The sequence below is a fragment of the Leopardus geoffroyi genome, chromosome C2, assembly GCF_018350155.1.
Source record: "Leopardus geoffroyi isolate Oge1 chromosome C2, O.geoffroyi_Oge1_pat1.0, whole genome shotgun sequence".
In the NCBI taxonomy this organism is placed as follows: domain Eukaryota; kingdom Metazoa; phylum Chordata; class Mammalia; order Carnivora; family Felidae; genus Leopardus; species Leopardus geoffroyi.
Window position 1 is genome coordinate 115328809 of NC_059333.1, and position 21170 is coordinate 115349978.

Genomic DNA, 21170 nt, shown 5'->3' on the forward strand with positions numbered 1-21170 from the left:
ATTAACATCAACAAAATCAGGTCAAGTCTTAGTGTTTGGGAAAACATTTACTCTCTTGTTATTTCTGTAGTCCAGCCCAAATTCTACATTAAATTGATATTGAGAAATATAGAACTGCATTCTTTCTGGGTTTAGTTGGATGACATTTCATTTCTGTTTTATAGTCTCATTAGACACTCTTTTACCCAAAATAAGCACTCCATCATATTTTAAATGGCCTGCTTCTCTGACTTGGTGCTTTTTTCCCTCCAGTTTTAAAGACTCCTTTGCAACACACTCATTGAAATCGTCATTCCCCTCTAGTTTAGATGCTTCCTCGTCTGTGAAGCTTCCTTTCCCTAGTTTCCAGAGCCCAGTATTTTTTTTATCTCTATTACCCCACTTTGTTAATCTCCCTTGCAGTTTAGTGATTTGTATCTCATTGGGTGTGCCTTTCTGCTTTATAACCCCATGTAAGACATGCATTATTTTCTTTTGTATAGTTAGAGACTATATATTAATTATCTTTTTTTCCAGTTATTTTTTTAAATTTAAATTTTAGTTAACATACAGTGCAATTTGTTTTCAGGAGTAGAATTCAGTGATTAATCACTTACGTGTAACACCCATTGTCCATCACAACTTATCTTTTATTCTTAATAACCATGTACTATTCACTTTTGTATGTGTATATACAAGTGTCTGGCACATAGACCTCTGTAATTCCCAGCCTGAGGCCAGGAACCCCTGGCAAAGTTAATAATATTTATCCACCTATTTTTGGTATAAAAAAAATTAAACATACCTCCTCAAATAAAAATGTATAGGTTTAAAAAAGCTTTTCAAAAGTATTTTTCCTGAAAATACATGATTTCAAGTTTGTTAAAAGCTAATTAAAAACTCTTGATTAAAAACCTGAATACTAAGTTTTAGGTGATCTTTAAATAATAAAGGGATTCTTGGGGTAAAACATTGAGAACTACTCTATTTAGTACTTAGAAAAAAAAAAATTAAGAGGCGCCCAAAAGGGATTGTGGGAGAAAGCTCTTTTTCTTTCCATCTGGCAGCAGCCATTTCACTCAAAGGTCAACCAAGATGGGCGCTTACGCGTACATCCTGGAGCTATGGAGAAAGACACAGTCTGATATAATGTGCTTTATTCTCAGTACTGCCAGTTACTCTGCGCTCTACAGGGTACCCCATTCAGCCCTGCGTGCTAAAGCCCCCAGACTGGGATACAACGCCAAGCAAGGTTATGTCATGTATCGGATTCACGTGCACTGCGGTGACTACAAATGCCCAGTTCCTAAAGGTGCAACCTATGGCAAGCCTGTCCATCATGGTGTTAACCAGCTAAAGTTTGCCCCAAGTCTTCACTCTTGCCTAGGAATAAGCTGGATGCCACCATGGGGCTCTGAGAGTCCTGAATTTTTACTGGATTGGTGAAGATCCCACGTACGAATTCTTTGAGGTTATCCCCATTGATCCATTACATAAAGCTGTCAGAAGAAATCCCGACACTCACTGGATCAGCAAACTAGCTCTCAAGCACAGGGAGATTCAAGAATTGACCTGTAGGCCCCAAGAGGCGTGGCCTTGGAAAGGGTCACAAGTTCCACATGAGGCAGCTTGGAGAAGACGCAGTACTCTCCAGCTCCAGTTACTGCTAATGTAAGTAAATTAAAATTCTTAACCTAATAAACAATTTATGACAGTCAATATTTTTTAAAATATGTTTGCTACTTCTTTCCTAAATTCAAAATTTTCTTTCAAATAAAGGGTAATTTTAAACAAGGTTATAGTGATTTCTCTCTTACCAGAGTATCTGAAAAAGCACATCTTAGAACACCAGGCTAGCTTTGTTTCGCATTGTTTCAAGAAAAAAAAATCTGTATTAATGTTACGGGTAAAAATGTGTCTTGTTCTCTTAATTATCTTTTTTTTTCCACAAATTTATAATGTAGCCAACTGTTTCCTGATAAGCTCAATTTTCTGAATATTTACAGCCATCTGTGTTGACTTAGTATGGGGGTACATCTGACTTTAATCTCTTTGACCCAACACCGTCTAAAATATTTGAGAAATGGAAATGTCATTTGTAAATATTACAAAGTTAGCAGTTCAAGCATGATATTAATATATTTTCATCCTCAAGTTTCATCTGTTTATGAACTTGAGTCTCTTGGAATTTCTAATTCTATTAGGTCAGATTAAATTCCTCCAAATATGTATTCAAATGCTCTTTTTTTCTTCAAATCTGAGAAATGTGTTTGACATTTTGTAGGTTTTTTTAACTTTCTAAAGGATGGCAAGTTAACCTTAATTTTGGATTAGCCTATGTATGGTTGTAGGATGCAGCGGTTTGGTGAATTGTGATGATGACTAAAAACTGATTTGCTAATACTATATAGTTTCCCACATTAAAAAAGTATTTTTCATAATATCTAAAGTGTATTTAGAGTTGAGGTTTTGTTTTTTTAATTTTCCAGCCATAAAGGAGGCAGAAAAATTTTCACCAATCCTTGCAGTATTCATTAAAATAAGAATTTTCACCATGGCCATGACAAGAACGCTAAATAATTCCATGGCCCAGAGTTGTGCTTTCCTGAAGTTAGGATCCCAGACAGGCCTGATTCTTCAGCAATTCTGGTCTTCTGCTGAGTAGGAGCATTAGTCAAGGCCTGAAGGAGGAGGAAACAATTATCTCCTGAGAAAGCCTTCTGTAATCTGGAACACCACAGATTTCTCAGAATGGGAGTTGAGATCAGAGTGTCTCCTGGTTCTTGATGAAACAATTCAGTCCGATCAAGGACACACACCTGGAAAAATGACTGGCTTCTGGAAACAGTGTTATTCTGGTATTTAGGAATAATCCAGCTGTTGAGCACCAGGAAAAAAGCTTCAATCAACTATATTTCTTGTTAAATGCTAGAGACTCATTAGATAATAATTCTATTTCAATAATAGCAACGACAGAGCATTTATTGAGTGCTTATTTCAAGGCAGGCACTTGATATTCATTATATTATTGAAGATTTTTATTTGGCATTTTATATTACTTCCTCTGCCCTGCCAGCTGATGTACACAGAAATCTGCCCCAATATCTGTTGGGGTTCTGATTAAGTCTGAGAAAATTCTGTTGTAAATAAGCCACAAAAGATTTTATCTTTGATCCTTTCCTCTGTATTCTGTATTAAAAAAAAAGTTCAGAAATAGTATTGTATCAGTGTTAATTTCTTGATTTTGAAAAATTGTACTTTGGGATGAGCACTGGGTGTTGTATGGAAACCAATTTGACAATAAACTTCATATATTGAAAAATGAAAACAACAACAATAAAGAAAATTGTACTGTGATTATGTATATCATTAAAACAAATGGGGTAAGAGGTATGAGGGAACTTTTTGTAGTAATTTTTCAACTTTTCTGTAAGTAACAAAAACAAAGTTGAAATACTTCATAATTTCTTTAATACAATTTAGTTTATATCTTTTATAATTTTCTTATGGCAAAAGGGCAATACATTTTCAATACAGAGAACATTTTACATGCATATTATAAAAAAGAAGAAAATGAAAATCCCCTAATTCAACCATCTAGAGGTATCTGCTATAAATACCTAGGTATAAATTCACTGAGGTATGTGTATATGGATGTGTAGTAGTATGTATTAATTCAATCACGGACTCCATTTGCAGAGATAATGCTTTGTATTTTTTTATTGAATTTAATTTGTCTTACACCTTCAGTTTGCCTAATGGGAGGTAACTTAGTCACTTCCAAGTAGTTTGGGCATGTTAAGATTTGAAGTCAATTAAATACAGGTTTCAGATTCAGTCCCCATTCTGTTACTCTTTAGGGGGCTTATGTTTGGGTACCATTTACCTTCAGCAGGCATCGACTACTGATATAACTTGTCCCACCTCATCTTTAGGCACCAGCCTCCTGCTTCTGTTGGCTAGAACTATGACCTAGTGAAGTCCTCCAGCCTTCACAGAGCTGGAGAGTCACTGGGGACTGTCGTAAGATTTTGAAAGGCTGCCATTGAGCCCTTTAACAGAGCCCCTTTATTAGCCTTTATTCCTTTATTGCCTTGGCACATTTCTCATCTCTTAAGACTCCAAGATCTGCAGAACCTTGAGGCTACAATCTGGAAAATAAAACATAGCTTCCTTTTTTAATGGGATCTCAGAAATTATTGAGCTATCATCCCTCCCTTTGTCATGCTTGGCCTAGGGTGATGGATGGGATTCAGGCCCTTTCCCTAAGATACAGTATAAACTCTCGTATGTCATTCCTGAAAATTCTCCTCTTCTATTGAACTTTGCCACTATCTACGTATTAGTGAACAAAGCAAACAAGCAAAAACACATCATATATAGTCTTCCCGAGCCTGTTAGTTATGACATAAACTTGGAAGTTTTTGTATCATAGCAAGACTTTTGGAAATTAAGATTCTTAAAGTTGCTGCAAATTACATTTCTCTTTCCACTGCTGGTTCATGCTTACAGGTGATAGTTTAGGAAAACGAACAAATGGCTCTTGAAAAACTCATTGAATACCCCTCATCGTCTGCTGTTGGAAGAGTAAAAATGGACTACTCTATGAAGGGCAAATGTCAACATCGCTCCTATTCACAAATACATTTCCTCTGATCCTGCAATTCTCTTATTAAACTTATGGACCCCTAAGTGCAGTTCAAAGTCACTATCAGCTTCCTACTCTGGTGCAGCTCCCGCACCAGTTAAAAGGCCGGCTGAATTAGCCTCTTCTAGGCTCCCAAGGTGCAGAGCCCAGCCTTGCCAGCCCCGCAGTTGTAGCCGGGCCCCCTGGCCAACCCACCCCAAATCCAGTTCTCCTCTGACTGTCCTCAGACTCGTTCACAAAAGCCAATCGTGGAGCGCAGTTCCTCCTACAGTTCCCTAAGGAAAATAGGCTTCTTCCCACTACGCACCTGGGCAGCGACGTGCTTCAGGTGAAGCTGGTCCCCCTCACCACTCCCAGCAATCACCAACAAAGTTATGCTATCAATCACTGTATGCCTTTAATCTACTAGAAATGAAAATTTTCCTTAAAAAAAAAAAAAAAAAATGCAGGAGGTTCTCCTGAACTCCGTATGCTCAGATTCGCTAGCGACACTTCAAATGAATAGTTTGAGGGCAAAACACTCAGGGTTCGCCACAGGAAGTGAAGGAAAGTAACTCTTTGCTATCTCCAGAGCTCGGAAAATCTCGGGGCTTATTTAGAAGACCCCGTTACAGGTCACATCAAATGAGGAAATTAGAGGCAGGATGAGGTAAGGCCTGAAAAAGGGGTCTGAGACGTGAGGCCCGGGGCAAACAGTGGAAAAGAGAGTCGTCTCCCTGTGTTTGAACCAAGGGATCAAACAAAACGCAGACACCGCCAACACGCCACGCGAGCTCCAAGAGCAGCGTGGCTTTCCCGCGCGCCCGCCTTGGGGGCGGGGAAGAACCCGGATGGAACCGCCCCTGCAGCCGGGACCCCCTACAGTCTTTGAATCCCTGCGTGGGGCGGAGTTGCCCTCCTCTCTGTGCTCTGATTGGTTCATTTTCCTAGGCTCCTTCCTCGCGATTGGACTTTGCCAATGTCAGTCACGAAGCGTCGCTGGTCTCTCAGATTGTTGCTAGAAGGCGACGGCGTCGACGTTTGACTAGCCTCGCGTCTTCCAGTCGTGCGCTTTTCCTCAGGCGCTCGGAATCTGCCCTGGGCTTCTCGGCTGTGGGGCCTATAGGGAGGCGTATCGAGGCGGCTCGAGAGCGATTTGGGGCGCCCAGGCGTTCCGCTCGTCACCCGCTCAGCGCCATGTCCTGGATGTTCAAGAGGTGAAGGGGGCGGAGGGGGTGGGGCGTAGGGGGTAACGGCCTGTCGGCGTCCCCAAATGAACCTGACCTTCCCCGCGTTCCCTTCGAGCTCCCTTCGCGTTCCCAGTGCAGCTTGTATTCGTCCTGCTGGTGGCTCGTATCGCCGCGGGAGAAATAAAGGCATAGTCTTGGCTGGAGAGGGGAGGCTCCTCTGGCGAGCCTCATGCCAGGGCCTTGGGGAAATCTCTCTCAAGGGCTGTGGTGGTCCTGGGGTTCAAAGCTCCGCTCTTTAGCCCGGACCTTGATTGAGCAAACACCCGTTAGATGCCCACTGTGCGCTAGGCGATGTGCTCGAAATAAAGGGCCGATTAAGACAGCCCTTGTCCCCCAGTACCTCACAGTTTATGTGCATTCTTAGGCATGGAAATATGTATTTTCAGTGGAGCCAGAAGATTAATGTACGGCGTAAAAGGAAAACGCGGGGAAATAGCTTCCATCTGTTCTTGGAAGAGTGGAAACTTCCTGGAAGCGCCTCAGCCGGCTTCCTCTTATTTTCCATTTTTCAGATTGGTTTACACGCCTGTTCCTGAAACAGTTATCCATGAGGGGTTTGAGGATACCCTTAAACCAACGGAGTGGGAAGCTTGAGTTCAGCTTCCCGTGGTGGCGTGATTTGGGTGCCTGAATAAAACAAGGGTTCTGTTTGGAGAGAATTAAGATAGTGGATGCTCGATTTATCTGTAACGATATAAATAGCTTCACGTATAATAATAGTTCTATATTTGCAAGCCTTTTCTAGTTCAATTTCTGTTGAAATTTGGTATGTAATTAGAGTTACAGACATCACATACATCGCAATTTAAATAGATGATCTTCACTAGGAAGGAGATTTCCAAACCCTTGTTGGAGTTTTCATTTTGAGTACTTGGTGGGTAGAAGAGGCATCACTGAACAGGTAGGGTTCTTGGAAACCTTCCCCACTCCACACCCTGCTCTACCCAGAGAAACTCTATCAATATGCGGCAATTCCCACTAAAGATTTAACATGTTGAAATGAGAAAACAAATGGCCAAAAATATAATACCGTCTTTGGGAAATACTTGATTAAATATTGTATCGTTTTTCTGTGCTTTTTTAAATAGAGATCCTGTTTGGAAGTACTTGCAGACTGTCCAATACGGAGCCCATGGAAATTTTCCACGCCTCTCATATCCAACTTTCTTTCCCCGTTTTGAATTCCAAGATATTATACCTCCAGACGATTTCCTAACTAGTGATGAAGAGCTAGATTCAGTTTTATTTGGAACTTTGAGAGGTCATGTAGTTGGACTACGCTATTACACAGGAGTAGTGAGTATAACATTAGATATTAAGATGAAATATACTTAGAAGATAATATCTAGAAGAAAAGAATTGGAAGGTGGTTTTATAATTAATACTTATTTTAAGTAATTAGAGTGTATCTGAGCAAGAGATAACAAATAACCTAATGACTAATTGTTTTTTTCTTTTTTTGGGCACTTGTATCCTGTTTATAATATACAAAACACTTTTTCCTAAATGGTCTCATTTGATGGCTGCAATGATTGTGTGGCAGATAGGACATCTATTATCCCCCCCCCCTTTTTTTTTTTTTTTTTTTTGATTTTTAGAGAGAGGGCGTGAGTGGGAGAGAGGGGCAGAGGGAGAGAGAGAGAGAAGAGAGAATCTTTACCAGGCTCCACCGGGCGCTTGATCCCATGACTCTAGGATCATAACCTGAGCCTGAAATCAAGAGCTGGACGCTCAACCGGTTGAGCCACCCAGGTCCCCTGTTAGCCCCTCTTTATAACCGAGGAACTGAAGCTTAAGAAGATAAGATGATTTGTTTTCAGGAAGTACAGATACTAGGTACATTTGCAAAGTGATTTCCAAGTCAGTTCTTTGCCTTCTCTTGTGTCCCTCAGGATGTTTCTGTACTCTAATATTTTTAATTTAGGAAGATTAATTCCTACTAGATAAGGGAATTACCTGTTTTTAGGTCCTTTTTTTTTTCCTTTCTGTAGTAAGACTGTCTCCCAGTTTTTCTCCCTACGTCTGTCTGTCTTTGTCTCTGTTTGCAGTGTGTGTGTGTATGTGTATGTGTGAGAGTGTGTGTGTGTGTGAGAGAGAGAGAGAGAGAGAGAGGTAGTATATAGGACTTTCTTTGGTCAGTAATTTTCTTTGTTATGGTTATGTAGTATGTTTCTGTGCTATTTGGATGATATGTCTCTAGTTCTATTTTTTAACTTCTTAGGAAATGTTTTAAACGTGTGAAAGTAGAATAATGTAGTAAACCACATACCTGTGATCCAGATTCAGCAGTTAACAAATTTTTTGCACATTTGTTTCATCACTTTTTCTTTTTCTTTTATCCTTTAGTCCTAAAAATCTCTATTGTATTAGTTTACATCCATATAATTCAGTATGTATCTCTAAAAAAGTTCAGACTTCTCCTGTCATTTTCATACTTAACAAAATAATAATTTCTTATTACATCCAGCAACTAATCCATAATCTGTTTTCTTGATTGTTTAAAAATGTCTTTTTAGGGGCGCCTGGGTGGCGCAGTCGGTTAAGCGGCCGACTTCAGCCAGGTCACGATCTCGCGGTCCGGGAGTTCGAGCCCCGCGTCGGGCTCTGGGCTGATGGCTCAGAGCCTGGAGCCTGTTTCCGATTCTGTGTCTCCCTCTCTCTCTGCCCCTCCCCCGTTCATGTTCTGTCTCTCTCTGTACCAAAAATAAATAAAAACGTTGAAAAAAAAAAATTAAAAAAAAAAATGTCTTTTTATAGGTCATTTTTTAAAAATTGGTATCAAAGAAAGTTCATACATTACCTTTGGTGGTTATGTTCCTTCATGTCATTGATTTGTTGCAGAAACTACATTTGTTTTGTGGGTTGCTTTTTTTTTACTTTTTTATTTTACATTTTTTGTGCTATGCAAGGTTCTGCATTTGTCAGTTCTTCTATTCCCTCATATTTTTCTTATGTCAAAGCTTCTCAAATAATTTTTTGGTTGTCCGAAGCATATTCTTAGGAAATTCTTTGGGAAAGAATTTCATGATATGGATTTGTCTAGTGTTTAATTCTCCTGTATTTTCTTTATATTGCAGCTTCTTAGATTATTTTGTAATTGTCTGAAATGTGTTATCTAGAAGATTCCTTAGGAAAGAACAAGATTTCCTGAATTTTTGTGTGTTTGTAATTGTGATATTTATACTTAAAGAGCACTTTCGGCTGAATATAAAGTCCTTGACCCATATGTTCTCTCCATGATAATTTGATGTTGCATAAATGTTGCTGGTGAGAATTCTGATACCAGCATGATTTTTCTCCCATATATAAGTGAATTGGAAATTTTTGCCTTGATGACTAAAGGGCATTTTTCATAAGCTTGAAGCCTAGTAGTTTTATTAAGGTATGTCTTATGATTCCTCTGTAACTTCATTTTCTTCTATTTCACAAAAATTTTCTTTAATTACAGTTTTAAATACTTGCTTTGTCCTTTAGGGACTCCATTCTACTCTGTATGTATTAGATCTCTTCTGCATATATGTATGCCTGTGTATGTGGTTATTTCTTCCTCTGAAATACTTTCATATTTTTTTCACTTTTTAATTTTTCGTCCTTTATTTCCCTTACCATGTTTTCCATAAAGTCTGTGGACTTTTGTGTTCTTCTTTAGTTTTTAATTCTGAAATAGTTTTTCATTTCTGATTTTTTCCTGAAGTCAATTCTTATCATGTCCATCTCTTCTTTAGTTCTCATATCCATCTCTGAGCTTTCCTATTTCTAATTTGTGTATTTTTCAAAACTTAGATTGTTTTCTAAATTATTTTAAGCCATTGTGAAATGCTAGATTATGGTTGTTTCTGATCTTAGAACATTCACTATTTGTTGATCTTAGAATAATTTCTGTGACACTGGTAAGCTAATGTAAATGTGGTAAGCTCATTAAAAGTAATCATCGCTTTTTTAATTTTTCAAAATGTATTTTATAGGTAATACATATTCATTATTTTAAAATGGCTAAAAGAAAAAGCACTAAATCTTCTTGTAGTCTACCATCCTGGACCATAACTTACTCATTTTATTTTTCTACACTTTATTCTGTGAGCATATGCATGTAAATTGAAATCACGTTATGTATTTAAAAAATGATATCATAATATGTCCATTACAGTGATTACCCTTCTTTCTCTTGATAGAATATTAGGAATATCTTTTCACATCAATACAAGTCTATATGGTACCTTAAATTTCCTTATTGATGGACATTTTGGAGTTAATCATTATTATGAAAATGTATTGTAATAAAAATTGAGGTATTTATCTGTTCATACTTACTATTTTCAACTTTTTTCCAGCTCTATTGACATGTGGTTTACATGAGAAAATGCACACATTTTTAAGTATATTATTCTAATAGTTTTGACAAATACATATATGTGATAATCACCATTCCAGTCAAGGTATAGATTATTTCCATCATCCCTGAAAGTTCTCTTGTGTCTTGCTGCAGTCATTTCTGCTGTACCTGTACTAACAACTACAATCTAAGTTTGTTGTTATTGATTAATTTAGCCTGTTCTGGAACTTTATATGCATTAAATCAAACAGTGTGTACCTTTTAATTCTAGCTTCATTCAAACTGTGCATGATTCAAATACTTATTGAGTCAGTTTTGGCAACTTATATTTTTAAAGAAAAGCATCTATTTTATTTAAATTTCCAAATGTATTGCTACAGAGTATTAGTAACATTTATACTTGAAAATATTTTAACTGTGTTTATGGTTATATACAGGTCTTTATTCTTTGTGTTCTATATTTGTGTCTTGTTTTTTTGTTTTGTTTTTAAGAGAGAGAGCCCAAATGAGGGAGAGGGACGGGGTGGGGGGGGGAGTGAGAGAGAGGGAGAGATAAGGGCAGAGAGAGAGAGAGAGAGAGAGAGAGAGAGAGAGAGAGAAGGGCAGAGAAAGAGAAGCTTAAGCAGGTTCCATGCTTGGGGTGGAGCCCGAGGAAGGGCTTGATTCCATGACTCTGGGATCATTACCTGAGCTGAAATCAAGAGTTGGACGCTCAACTGACTGAGCCACCAAGGCACCCCATATATTTGTGTCTAGTTTTTATTGATTAGCCTCGATAGAGATTTATATGTTTCATGTTTTCAAGCAAACTTTCTTGGATTTTTTTTTTTCTGGTTATTATTTTTCTTTGTTCATTCGTTTTATATTCTGTTTCCTATTTTCGTTTTATTTTTAGATACTTGATTTGAACTTGTAATAATTTAATACATTTCAATCTTTTAAACATTCTTCAAAGTACTGCATTGACTGTATCATTTAAGTTTTGATATATAACGTTGGCATTGCTAATTTTTAACTTTTTTTTTAAGTGTGTTTTTGGTAAGTTTATGGTTAAAGTTTTTTAAATTTTTTTTTTTTCAACGTTTATTTATTTTTGGGACAGAGAGAGACAGAGCATGAACGGGGGAGGGTCAGAGAGAGAGGGAGACACAGAATCGGAAACAGGCTCCAGGCTCTGAGCCATCAGCCCAGAGCCTGACGCGGGGCTCGAACTCACGGACCGTGAGATCGTGACCTGGCTGAAGTCGGACGCTTAACCGACTGCGCCACCCAGGTGCCCCGGTTAAAGTTTTTATATCTAGACACATCAAAGTATTTTATAATAAAGTAGATTATTTCTTTCCTATTCTGAAAGTATTGTTAGATTAGTTGTAATTCTTTTTGTTATTTTAATTTTTTTTTAATATGTCCTTTCTTGTCTTGGTGCTTGGACCATGTTTTCTTTGTTTTTATAGTCTCCAACATTTTGATTTGTATGTATTATATTTTACTTATTTATTTTAAATATTTATTTTATTTATTTTGAGAGAGAGGGAGAGAGAGAATCCCAAGCATGCTCCACACTGTCAGTGCAGAGTCTGACACACGGCTTGAACTCACAAACCATGAGATCATGACCTGAACCAAAACCAAGAGTCTGATGCTTAACCTACTGAGCCACCTAGGCACCCCTAACTGGAATGTTTTAATTTCTCCTGTACTTTTGAAGGATAGTTTTATCCGATATAGAAATCTTGGCTGAAGTTTTTGAAGCACTTTGAAAAGTTACTCCACTGTCTTTTGGCCTCTGCTTTCTGATGTTAATCTTACTGAGGATCCCTTATAAATGAATTGTACCTCTTGTTGCTTTCAAGATTTTTTTTCCACAGCTTGATTATGATGTGTCTGGGTTTGCATCTCTTTGAGGTTAGTTTATTTGGAGTTTGTTGCACTTCTAAGATGTATAGATTAGTGTTTTTTTATCATATTTGGGGGAGTTTTTGGCTATTATTTCTTCCCCTTTTCTTCTCTTCTGAGACTCGGTATGTGAATGTCAGATAGGGTTGCTGTTGTCCCACAGGTCTCTGAGGCCTGTTCATATTTCTTCATTCTTTTTTCTTTCTATTCCTCAGACTCTGTAACTGTTCCTCAGACTCAATAATGTAACTGACCTGTCTTGAACTTCATTGACTCTTCTGCCTCCTCATATCTGCTGTTGAGCCTCTCTAGTGAATTTTTTGACTTTATTATACTCTTGACAACAGAAATTCTGTTTGGTGAGACCTACTTATTTATAGTGCTTTCTCCTTTAGTACATGGTTTTCTTTAGGTTTTTGAACATACTTAAAATTTTTTTTCTAGTTAGGGCAAACACCTGTGCTTTCTTAGGGATAGTTGGTAGCTTTTTTCCTATGAGTAAACCATACCTTCTCATTTCTTTGCATGTCTCATTTTTTTGTTGTTGAAAAGTGGACATTTAAGGGCGCCTGGGTGGCTCAGTCAGTTGAGCATCCGACTTTTGCTCAGGTCATGATCTCCCAGTTTGTGGGTTCGAGCCCCACATCAGGCTCTGTGCTTACAGCTTGCTCAGAGTCTGCAGCCTGCTTCAGATTCTGTGTCTCCTTCTCTCTTTGCCCCTCCCCCGCTCATGCTCTGTCTCCCAAAAATAAATAAATGTTAAAAAAAAATTTTTTTTAAAAAGTGGACATTTAAAATAATGTGGCAGCTGTAAAAATTAGATTCTTCATCTCCAGAGTTGTTTGTTGTTGCTGATTTTGGTAATTGTTGCTTGTTTAGTGACTTTTCTGAATTAACCCTGTATAATCTACTGATGTCTTTGCATGGTTAGCTTAATGGTCAGCTTATGATTATACCAGAGCCAGTACATCTGTCAGTCTTTAGTAAGAGAGGGTCTGTACATCTGTCAGTCTTTAGTAAGAGAGGGTCTGTGCATCAATCAGTATTTAGTAAGAGAGGGTCTGTTTGCATTTGGGGCACTCCTTCAGCACTCAGCCAGGCAGTTGACAACTCTGCCTTAACCTTCATGTCCTGGTTGTTCAGAACCTCAAGTTTATCCAGAGGTCAGAGCTCAGGGTCTTCTCGGGTCTTTTCCTGATCATATGTACAGCCCTTTGCATGTATATAGCCCTATGCTTGCATATGGCCTTCTACATTCCCAGGAATGTATTGGAGCTTTTCAAAGCCCCTATGAACATCTTAGTCTCAGCTTTCCTTTTAATCCTTTTGGTTATTTTATTGTTTACTCCACTTGTTATCCACTGCCTGTAAAATTGTTTTTGACCAACATTCACCCAAGGGAGGTTTTTTGTGGTGGATGAGCAGAGAGATCAAAGAGAAATCACTTTGCAGGTGGGGATCTTCTGGAGCACCTTGATACAGGTCAAATAATGACAGTTCTTTGGGAATGAATCTTTGAAAGATTCTGTTCCATTATACTCCCTCTAGTGACTGCTAGACTACACCAAGAATTTTCATAGGTTATTATTTTTTTTTAATGTTTGTTTATTTTGATCTGGGATGGGGGCAAAAAGAGAATCCCTAGCAGGCTCCGTGTTGTCAGCGCAAAGCCGGAGGGGCTGTACCCCATGAGCCATGATGAGATCATGACCTGAGCTGAAATCAAGAGTCAGGCATTCAACTGGCTGAGCCACCCAGGCACCCCCAGAAGATTGTTATTTTTAAAGGCTATCATGCAGCTGAAAGCTGGAGATGGAACTAGGGCACTAATGTTCAGCTGTTTTTCTTCCTTGTTTTTTTTTTTTTTTTTTAATTTTTTAAAATATTTATTTTTGAGAGAGAGAGACAGAGACTGAGTGGGGGAGGGGCAGAGAGAGAGAGAGACACACACACACACACAGAATCTGAAACAGGCTTCAGGCTCTGAGCTGTCAGCACAGAGCCCGACATGAAGCTCGAACTCACAAACTAGGAGATTATGACCTGAGCCGAAGTCGGATGCTTAACCAACTGAGCCACCCAGGTGTCCATCAGTTTTTTTCTTGAATTAACACCCCTGCCCAGGGTTTCTCCAATATTTTGGCTGGTTTCCAGATGTCTGGAAAAGTTGATTCTGACCATTTCTGTCAGTTTTTTCATTGCTTTTATGCAAGAATTTTCAAAAGTCCTTACTCTTCCATTTTCAATGATGTTATCTTCAGCCAACTTTTAGTCAAGTGAAATCAGAAATGGCATGAGTTGAAGGTTGGATATATTTTCTTATTCAGATCCATTCTGACTTATAATTAATATCTTTCCCCCTTTTAGAGTCTGGAGAAATCAGACTTAGGAACCAGCCTTCCTGGATTTAAATTCTAGCTCTGCTATACTACTAGTTTTGTGACTTTGGGCAAGTTACTTAACTTTTCTATGCTTTAGTCTTCATCTGTAAAATTGGGTGTAATGACAGTATCTACCAGTAGTGTTGTGAGGATTTAAAAAGTCAAATCTCTGTTATGTACTTAGAATAATGGTATGTAATAAGCACTCCATAAAGATTACCTGTTTCCAGAAGTTATGATGTTGAAAATTTTAGATAGTGTGAATCTTTTATTTAGTTTTGATTGTATCTTTCAGATATCAAGGATTTGTTAACTTCCCAGTGAATGTAAGTTAAAAAAGTGCTGTAAAAGAATCATTACAAAATATGCTTTTTATATTACTATTACAAGTATGAATCCAAGAAAATACATATTTCTTATATGAAGTGTTATTTGGTAAGCATTAAAAAATGAATGGAAATCCCAGATAAAGTTTGATGAAGAAAGCTCCTATTGTATGTTTATTATTTATAATATTATCTGTTGATTATTTCATTAGGTTAATAATAATGAAATGGTTGCATTACAACGGGAACCCAATAACCCCTATGATAAGAATGCAGTTAAAGTAAACAATGTGAATGGAAATCAGGTTGGCCATTTAAAGAAAGATCTAGCAGCTGCTTTGGCCTATATCATGGACAACAAATTGGCACAAATTGAAGGGTAATGTACTTTCAGAGTTTAGTTTTAATAATTGTAAGTTGCAATCTTTGAATTTGTTAAGAGTCAGTATAGTTGCCCTGACATCTTTTGTCACTGTGCCTTTAGTATGTGTTCAATTAGTATGTTAATTCTTTTCTCATCTGCCTCTACTACCTTAGCCATGAAACAACTGTTCTTTCACTTTCCTATTGAATTATTACCACAGAGAAAAATTGACTTTGCTCAGATATTAGGAAGCCCACACCATCTGTCCAAGCCTTTTAGTGCATAGTTTTGGGAGTTGGGAACTGTTTGTTTAAACCTGAGGTGGTAAACTGGTAGCCTGTGATCATATGTAGGTGCATTTCATTTTGCCTACATGTTTTACAATTTTTCGTTTATTTCCAGTATTCAAATACCTGGATACCCTACATTTTATACAGGGTAACTTTTTCCCTAATGTAAAAATTATTTATGAATATTTCTGTTGACAAATGGCAGATCTGACCTTCATTTTCACAGGACATTAGTTGACTGGAACAGAGTAGCAGCTCCTGCTTTAATACCCCGAGTAATGCCCTTACTGCCTCTCCCAGTTCTACCACTTCTTTTTTTTTTTTTTTTAAACTCCCAGTCTCCTTGGTTATCTTTTCTCTTTTAGGCATTTAGTTTGTGATCTCAGTTGAAGTATGGAATATTGAGGATATGAAAAGGTGAAGTTTGATGATAAATGTTCAGTAATATCTTCTCACTTTACTTGTTTTCTCCAATCTCAGTTTATTAAATTTTTCAGATACTGAGAATAAACTTTTAGTGAATCCTTGATCAGAAAAACAGTTGACCCTTGAACAAAATGGTTTGACCTGCCTGGGCCCCATTATATGCAGATTTTTTTTTTAATAAATGCAGTATAGTAATGTGAATGTATTTTATTTTCCTTATGATGTTGTTAATGTTTTCTATAGCTTACTTTAAGAACACAGTATGTAATTCCTGTAAACTACAAAATATGTGTTGTGTTGTTGGTAAAGCTGCTGGTCAACATTAGGCTATTAGTTGTTTTGGGGGAGTCAAAAGTTATATGTGGATTTTTGACGGCACCAGGGGGTCAGCGTACCTAAACCCATGCTGTTCAAGGGTCAGATGTAATTCTTGCAATTCAGTCCCCATTCTCAGAATAGTTGCTACCTATAGTGGTTCCTTTAGTGAAAGCTCCACCTTCTCAATTAAATTTACTATTTTACCTGTCTTATAATCTCAGTTATAGGCTATTCTGCTTTATTCCATCTTCTCCGTTTCTTCTGGCTTTCTGTTCCTAAAAACCACTCTTTTGTTCTGGTTGTTTTTGATCCTGTTCCCTGTACTTTTTCTGTCTTTCTACTTTGCCCAAATAGTTCTTTATTTTACTTCTTTGCAAAATTAAAATGCAACACTTCTAATATTTAATAGTCACATTCTTCTTCATGGAAGTGGAAAATAACAGTTCTAATTCCATCCTTTTTTTTCTGCTTTTAAATATAATAGGGTCGTTCCTTTTGGTGCAAACAATGCTTTTACCATGCCTCTCCATATGACTTTTTGGGGAAAAGAAGAAAATAGGAAAGCGGTTTTAGATCAGTTAAAGAAACATGGATTTAAATTGGGTCCTGCACCAAAAAGTAAGTTTAGGGTTTAAGCTTCTATTATTTTGATATCATAAGATGCAGGAATTGTAAAACATTTTTTCTTGAGTTTGGCTAATCAATTTGTGTTGAAGGCTCTGAGTTGTAACTTTTCTCAGGAATCTTTTTAAGGAAATCCCTGAATTTTTTTCTCTTTATTTTGAAATAATTATAGATTTATAGGAGGGAGTATGTGTGTTCGCGTACACGCACACATATGTACAAAAAGGTCCTATAGTCCCTCCTCTAATTTCCCCCAATGATAATATCTGGAAATCCCTAATTTGCAAGTATTGTCTTTGATAAATTATAGACAAAAAGAATCTCCCAATAGCGAATGAAGTAGAAGTATTTATCTGGCAAGAGTTTGTTCAAATAATGTGGAATTATTTTAATAATGTATTTTTTAAATGACTTTTAGTTTTTATTTTTAAAAATTTTTTTTAATGTTTATTTTTGAGAGAGACAGAGTGTGAATGGGGGCAGGGCAGAGAGAGAGGGATTCACAGTATGTGAAGCAGACTCCAGGCTCTGAGCTGTCAGCACAGAGCCTGACACAGGGCTCGAACTCACAAACTGTAAGATCATGACCTGAGCCAAAGTCGGAGTCTTAACCCGCTGAGCCACCCAGGTGTCCCTGAATGACTTTTAGTTTTTAAAAAATCTTTGAAATATATTGATTTTTTTTTAATGCAACTTAAACAAGTTCTAAAAGTTACTTACTGAAAGATAATTCATTTGGTGATTTTATTATTTTCATTTGTAAATTGCAGCTTTAGGATTCAGTTTAGAAAGTAGTTGGGGCTCTGGAAGAGCTGGACCAAGCTATAGTATGCCAGTTCATGCTGCAGTACAGATGACAACTGAACAGGTATGCTTCTGTTTTATTTTATAATCTTAAAAGTAAATGTTAAATGTTGAAGATTGATGTTTAAAAGAATAAGATAAATATGTATATGCTGGTGTTTGTGATCTTCAGATATATTAAGTTATGAAACATGCTGTAGAATAAATAGAATATATATGAAAAACATTTATGTAAAAGGAAAGTAATGATAGGTAATGCATACACATTCATACATATTTTAAAACACGTGTTGTTGTATAGATAGGCATGGGATGTTTTAGTATGTTTTAATATTTTTGTATTACATGAAATTTTTTTAATGTCCAAATATTAACTTTAAAAAATTGAAGCTTGAAACTTTTCATTCAATAAGGTTGCAAATGAAATGCAAAGAGAAATTAATTCCAAATCTTAGCATTAGTATAGTTCTTACTTTGTCTAATTTGTGAGCTAAGATACTGTTAGGCTGAGTTAATTTAGAAAAAAAGATGTAAAATCAGTGGAGATTAGTCTATAATTCATATCAAATCTTTTTTGTCTTTACCCATCTGTGTTAGCCTTTTCGTCTAATTGCAGTTGCCATATTTTACCTGATCATTATTAGTAGGGCTTGAGCCTGTGCTAATGTTTTTATTTATTTTTGAGAGAGAGAGCATGAGTGGGGGAGGGACAGAGGATCCAAAGTGGCCTATGCACTGACAGCAGCAAGCCAGATGTGAGGCTCAAACTCATTATCTGTGAGATCGTGACCTGAGCCCAAGTCGGCTGCTCAACTGACTGAGCGACCCAAGTGCCCCTAGACTAGATCAGTTTAAAGAACCAGCTAAATTAGTGTAAGATTGAAATCATCTCTTAATATTTTGTAGCACATAGCAAGTTCTTTGTTTTAGTAATAGTAAATGAAATGTCTTTGACATGAAAAAAGTCAAATGTGCCTGGTAGGATCTGCCAAAATTGTTTGAATACAACTAATAGGCTCACAGAATTTCAGTGGCAGAAGGAACCTTAGAGACACTCTAAATCTAAATTATCCCTTTCATTTTACAGGAATAAGATAAAGGGCCATAAAGGTTAAGTCTCTCGCCCAATGTTGTATATGGGTTAGTTTGTGATAAAACTGGGACAAGCCTCAGATTTCTCTCTTCTGTATTCTTTTGATTCTAACACGGTTACCTTAAAAAAAAATTTTTTTTTAATGTTTATTTATTTTTGAGAGAGAGAGAGAGAGAGAGACAGGGCATGAGCATGGGAGGGGCAGAGAGAGGGAGACACAGAATCTGAAGTAGGTTCCAGGTTCTGAGCTGTCAGCACAGAACCTGATGCTGGGCACAAACTCACGAACTTGTGAGATCATGACCTGAGCCGAAGTCAGTCGCTCAACAACTGAGCCACCCAGGCACCCCTATGGTTAACCTTTTATACCCAAAGCACCTATTCATACTGCTTCAGTGAACAGTGTAGCAACTCAAAGAATATTTTAGGTACCTTTTGGTATTCAAATCTTTTAGTTAATTAAATGATTTGAAAAGTCTGAAGTGAGATTATTTTAATTTGTTTCATGATGTTTCTTGGTATTATTTGTTGTAGCTTAAAACAGAATTTGACAAATTGTTTGAAGATTTAAAAGAAGATGATAAAACTCATGAAATGGAGCCAGCTGAGGTACTGAGCCAATATTTTCTATTTAAAACTATTTGGAATTTTAAAATATGCTGTGTATCTATATAGTTTTTAGCACAAGATCAAGTGTTTTCCAGAATCTGCATGGGGAAAAAAAATGATTTGTTTTATTTCTATTTAAGACATTCCTTTTGTTTATAGGCTGTTGAAACACCATTGCTTCCACATCAAAAACAAGCTCTAGCTTGGATGGTTTCACGGGAAAACAGTAAAGACCTTCCACCGTTTTGGGAACAGCGAAGTGACTTCTACTACAACACAATAACAAATTTTTCTGAGAAGGATCGACCAGAAAATGTCCATGGAGGAATTTTAGCTGATGATATGGGTTTGGTAATTATTTTTTTCTTGAATTAATTAATTTTATTTTATTTAAAAAAATTTTTTTTTTAATGTTTATTCATTATTGAGAGATAGAGAGAAACTGAGCATGAGCAGGGGAGGGGCAGAGAGAAGGGGAGACACAGAATCCGAAGCAGGCTCCAGGCTCTGAGCTGTCAGCACAGAGCCCAACGCGGGGCTCGAACTCACCAACCGTGAGATCATGACCTGAGCCGAAGTCGGCTGCCCAACCGACTGAGCCACCCAGGCGCCCCTTGAGTTAATTTTATTTTGTAATTATGATTTTATAGAAGTAATTTTGAAGTCGATAGAGATATGAATATGTTGGTGTCAGTGTGGGACTAGATTTCACTTTAAGTATGGAGCAGTTTTCTCTAAGTCTTTTCACTTAAAATGTGGCTACTTTTTTTCTTTTGGTTTGTTTGGTTGATTAGCAATAATGTGTAAACATGTGTTTCTCATTTTTCAAATTCAAGTAGATTATCTTTCATGAATTTTCTTTAAAAAAAGGGAAAGACAACAATGTTACATGAAACTGTATTCTGTCATAGTATTGTGATATACAGAGTATTAAATATACCTTTATGATGCCTTACACCAGCAGTTTTTATACTTTTTGGTCTCAGTAACCCTTAATACTCTTAAAAATTTTTAAGGATTTCAAAGAGCTTTTTGTTTTTGTGTTATATCCATATTTATAGTATTAGACATTAAAACAAAAAAATTTAAGTTATTTTAAAATAATAGTTAATAAATACATTACTTGTTAACATAAATAGTGTATTTTTAAATGAAAAAGGACTATTCCAAAACAAAAGTAGTTTTGATAAGAATGGCATTGTTTTACATTTTTGCAAATCACTTTAATGTTTGGTCTAATAAGATGAATTTTGAATTGTCCTAACTGCTTATTCATTCAGTCTGTTGTAACATGGTGTTTTGGTATAAGTACATAACGAAGATTAGTTCTCATGCAGATATGTAGTTGGGAAACAGGAGGAGGATTTTAATAGCCTTTTTAGATAACTTTTATAATTCTTTGATACAACAGTGAAATTAAGCAAGTATTAGTTTATTAAAGGTTAGTAGTTACAATGTAGAATTTAAAAATGGTATTAGAATGGTTTTGTATTCTGTTCCATTAAAATTCATTGGTTTAGCTTGCCCATTGAAAGGATATTTTAATCATGCATGATTTTATAACATCAGGCATTGCTTATTTAGAAAATATTGGTTCATTGAGTTATACACATCTGCCAGACGTTGATTCATTTCATTGTATAGGATCAGAAGTTTACACTCTTTGATATTACTGCTGATCATATTAGGCATTTATATTTTGGGAAGCTGCCTGTGCTTATGGTGTCAGATATAAGTGTTCCAACATTCTAATTTTTGCTTGAAAGTTCAGATCTTACCATTAACAACAAATCTGTTTATTCGCCCTTAAAGATAGCCTTACTTTGTTCATTTTTCAAGAAAAAGTCTAC

The 21170-nt window shown here is 36.7% G+C and overlaps 1 protein-coding gene and 1 pseudogene across 12 annotated transcripts in view; both read left to right on the top strand.

The window, feature by feature from the left end:
* The first annotated feature begins 637 nt into the window (after positions 1 to 637).
* Positions 638 to 1649, top strand: LOC123610388 (annotated as a pseudogene).
* A 3940-nt stretch (positions 1650 to 5589) lies between these two features.
* HLTF (helicase like transcription factor) overlaps positions 5590 to 21170 on the top strand; it is a 52106-nt gene continuing 36525 nt past the window's right edge. For 10 of the 12 annotated variants that reach the window (XM_045503327.1, XM_045503329.1, XM_045503328.1 and 7 more), the window contains exons 1-7: positions 5593 to 5823; positions 6945 to 7152; positions 15005 to 15171; positions 16675 to 16808; positions 17585 to 17682; positions 19246 to 19320; positions 19480 to 19671. In XM_045503327.1, the coding sequence (XP_045359283.1) occupies positions 5804 to 5823; positions 6945 to 7152; positions 15005 to 15171; positions 16675 to 16808; positions 17585 to 17682; positions 19246 to 19320; positions 19480 to 19671 (894 nt within the window). In that variant the 5' untranslated portion in view covers positions 5593 to 5803. Of the gene's footprint in view, positions 5824 to 6944; positions 7153 to 15004; positions 15172 to 16674; positions 16809 to 17584; positions 17683 to 19245; positions 19321 to 19479; positions 19672 to 21170 lie in introns of all 12 variants that reach the window. The other 2 variants (XM_045503334.1, XM_045503338.1) reach the window with 1 other exon arrangement.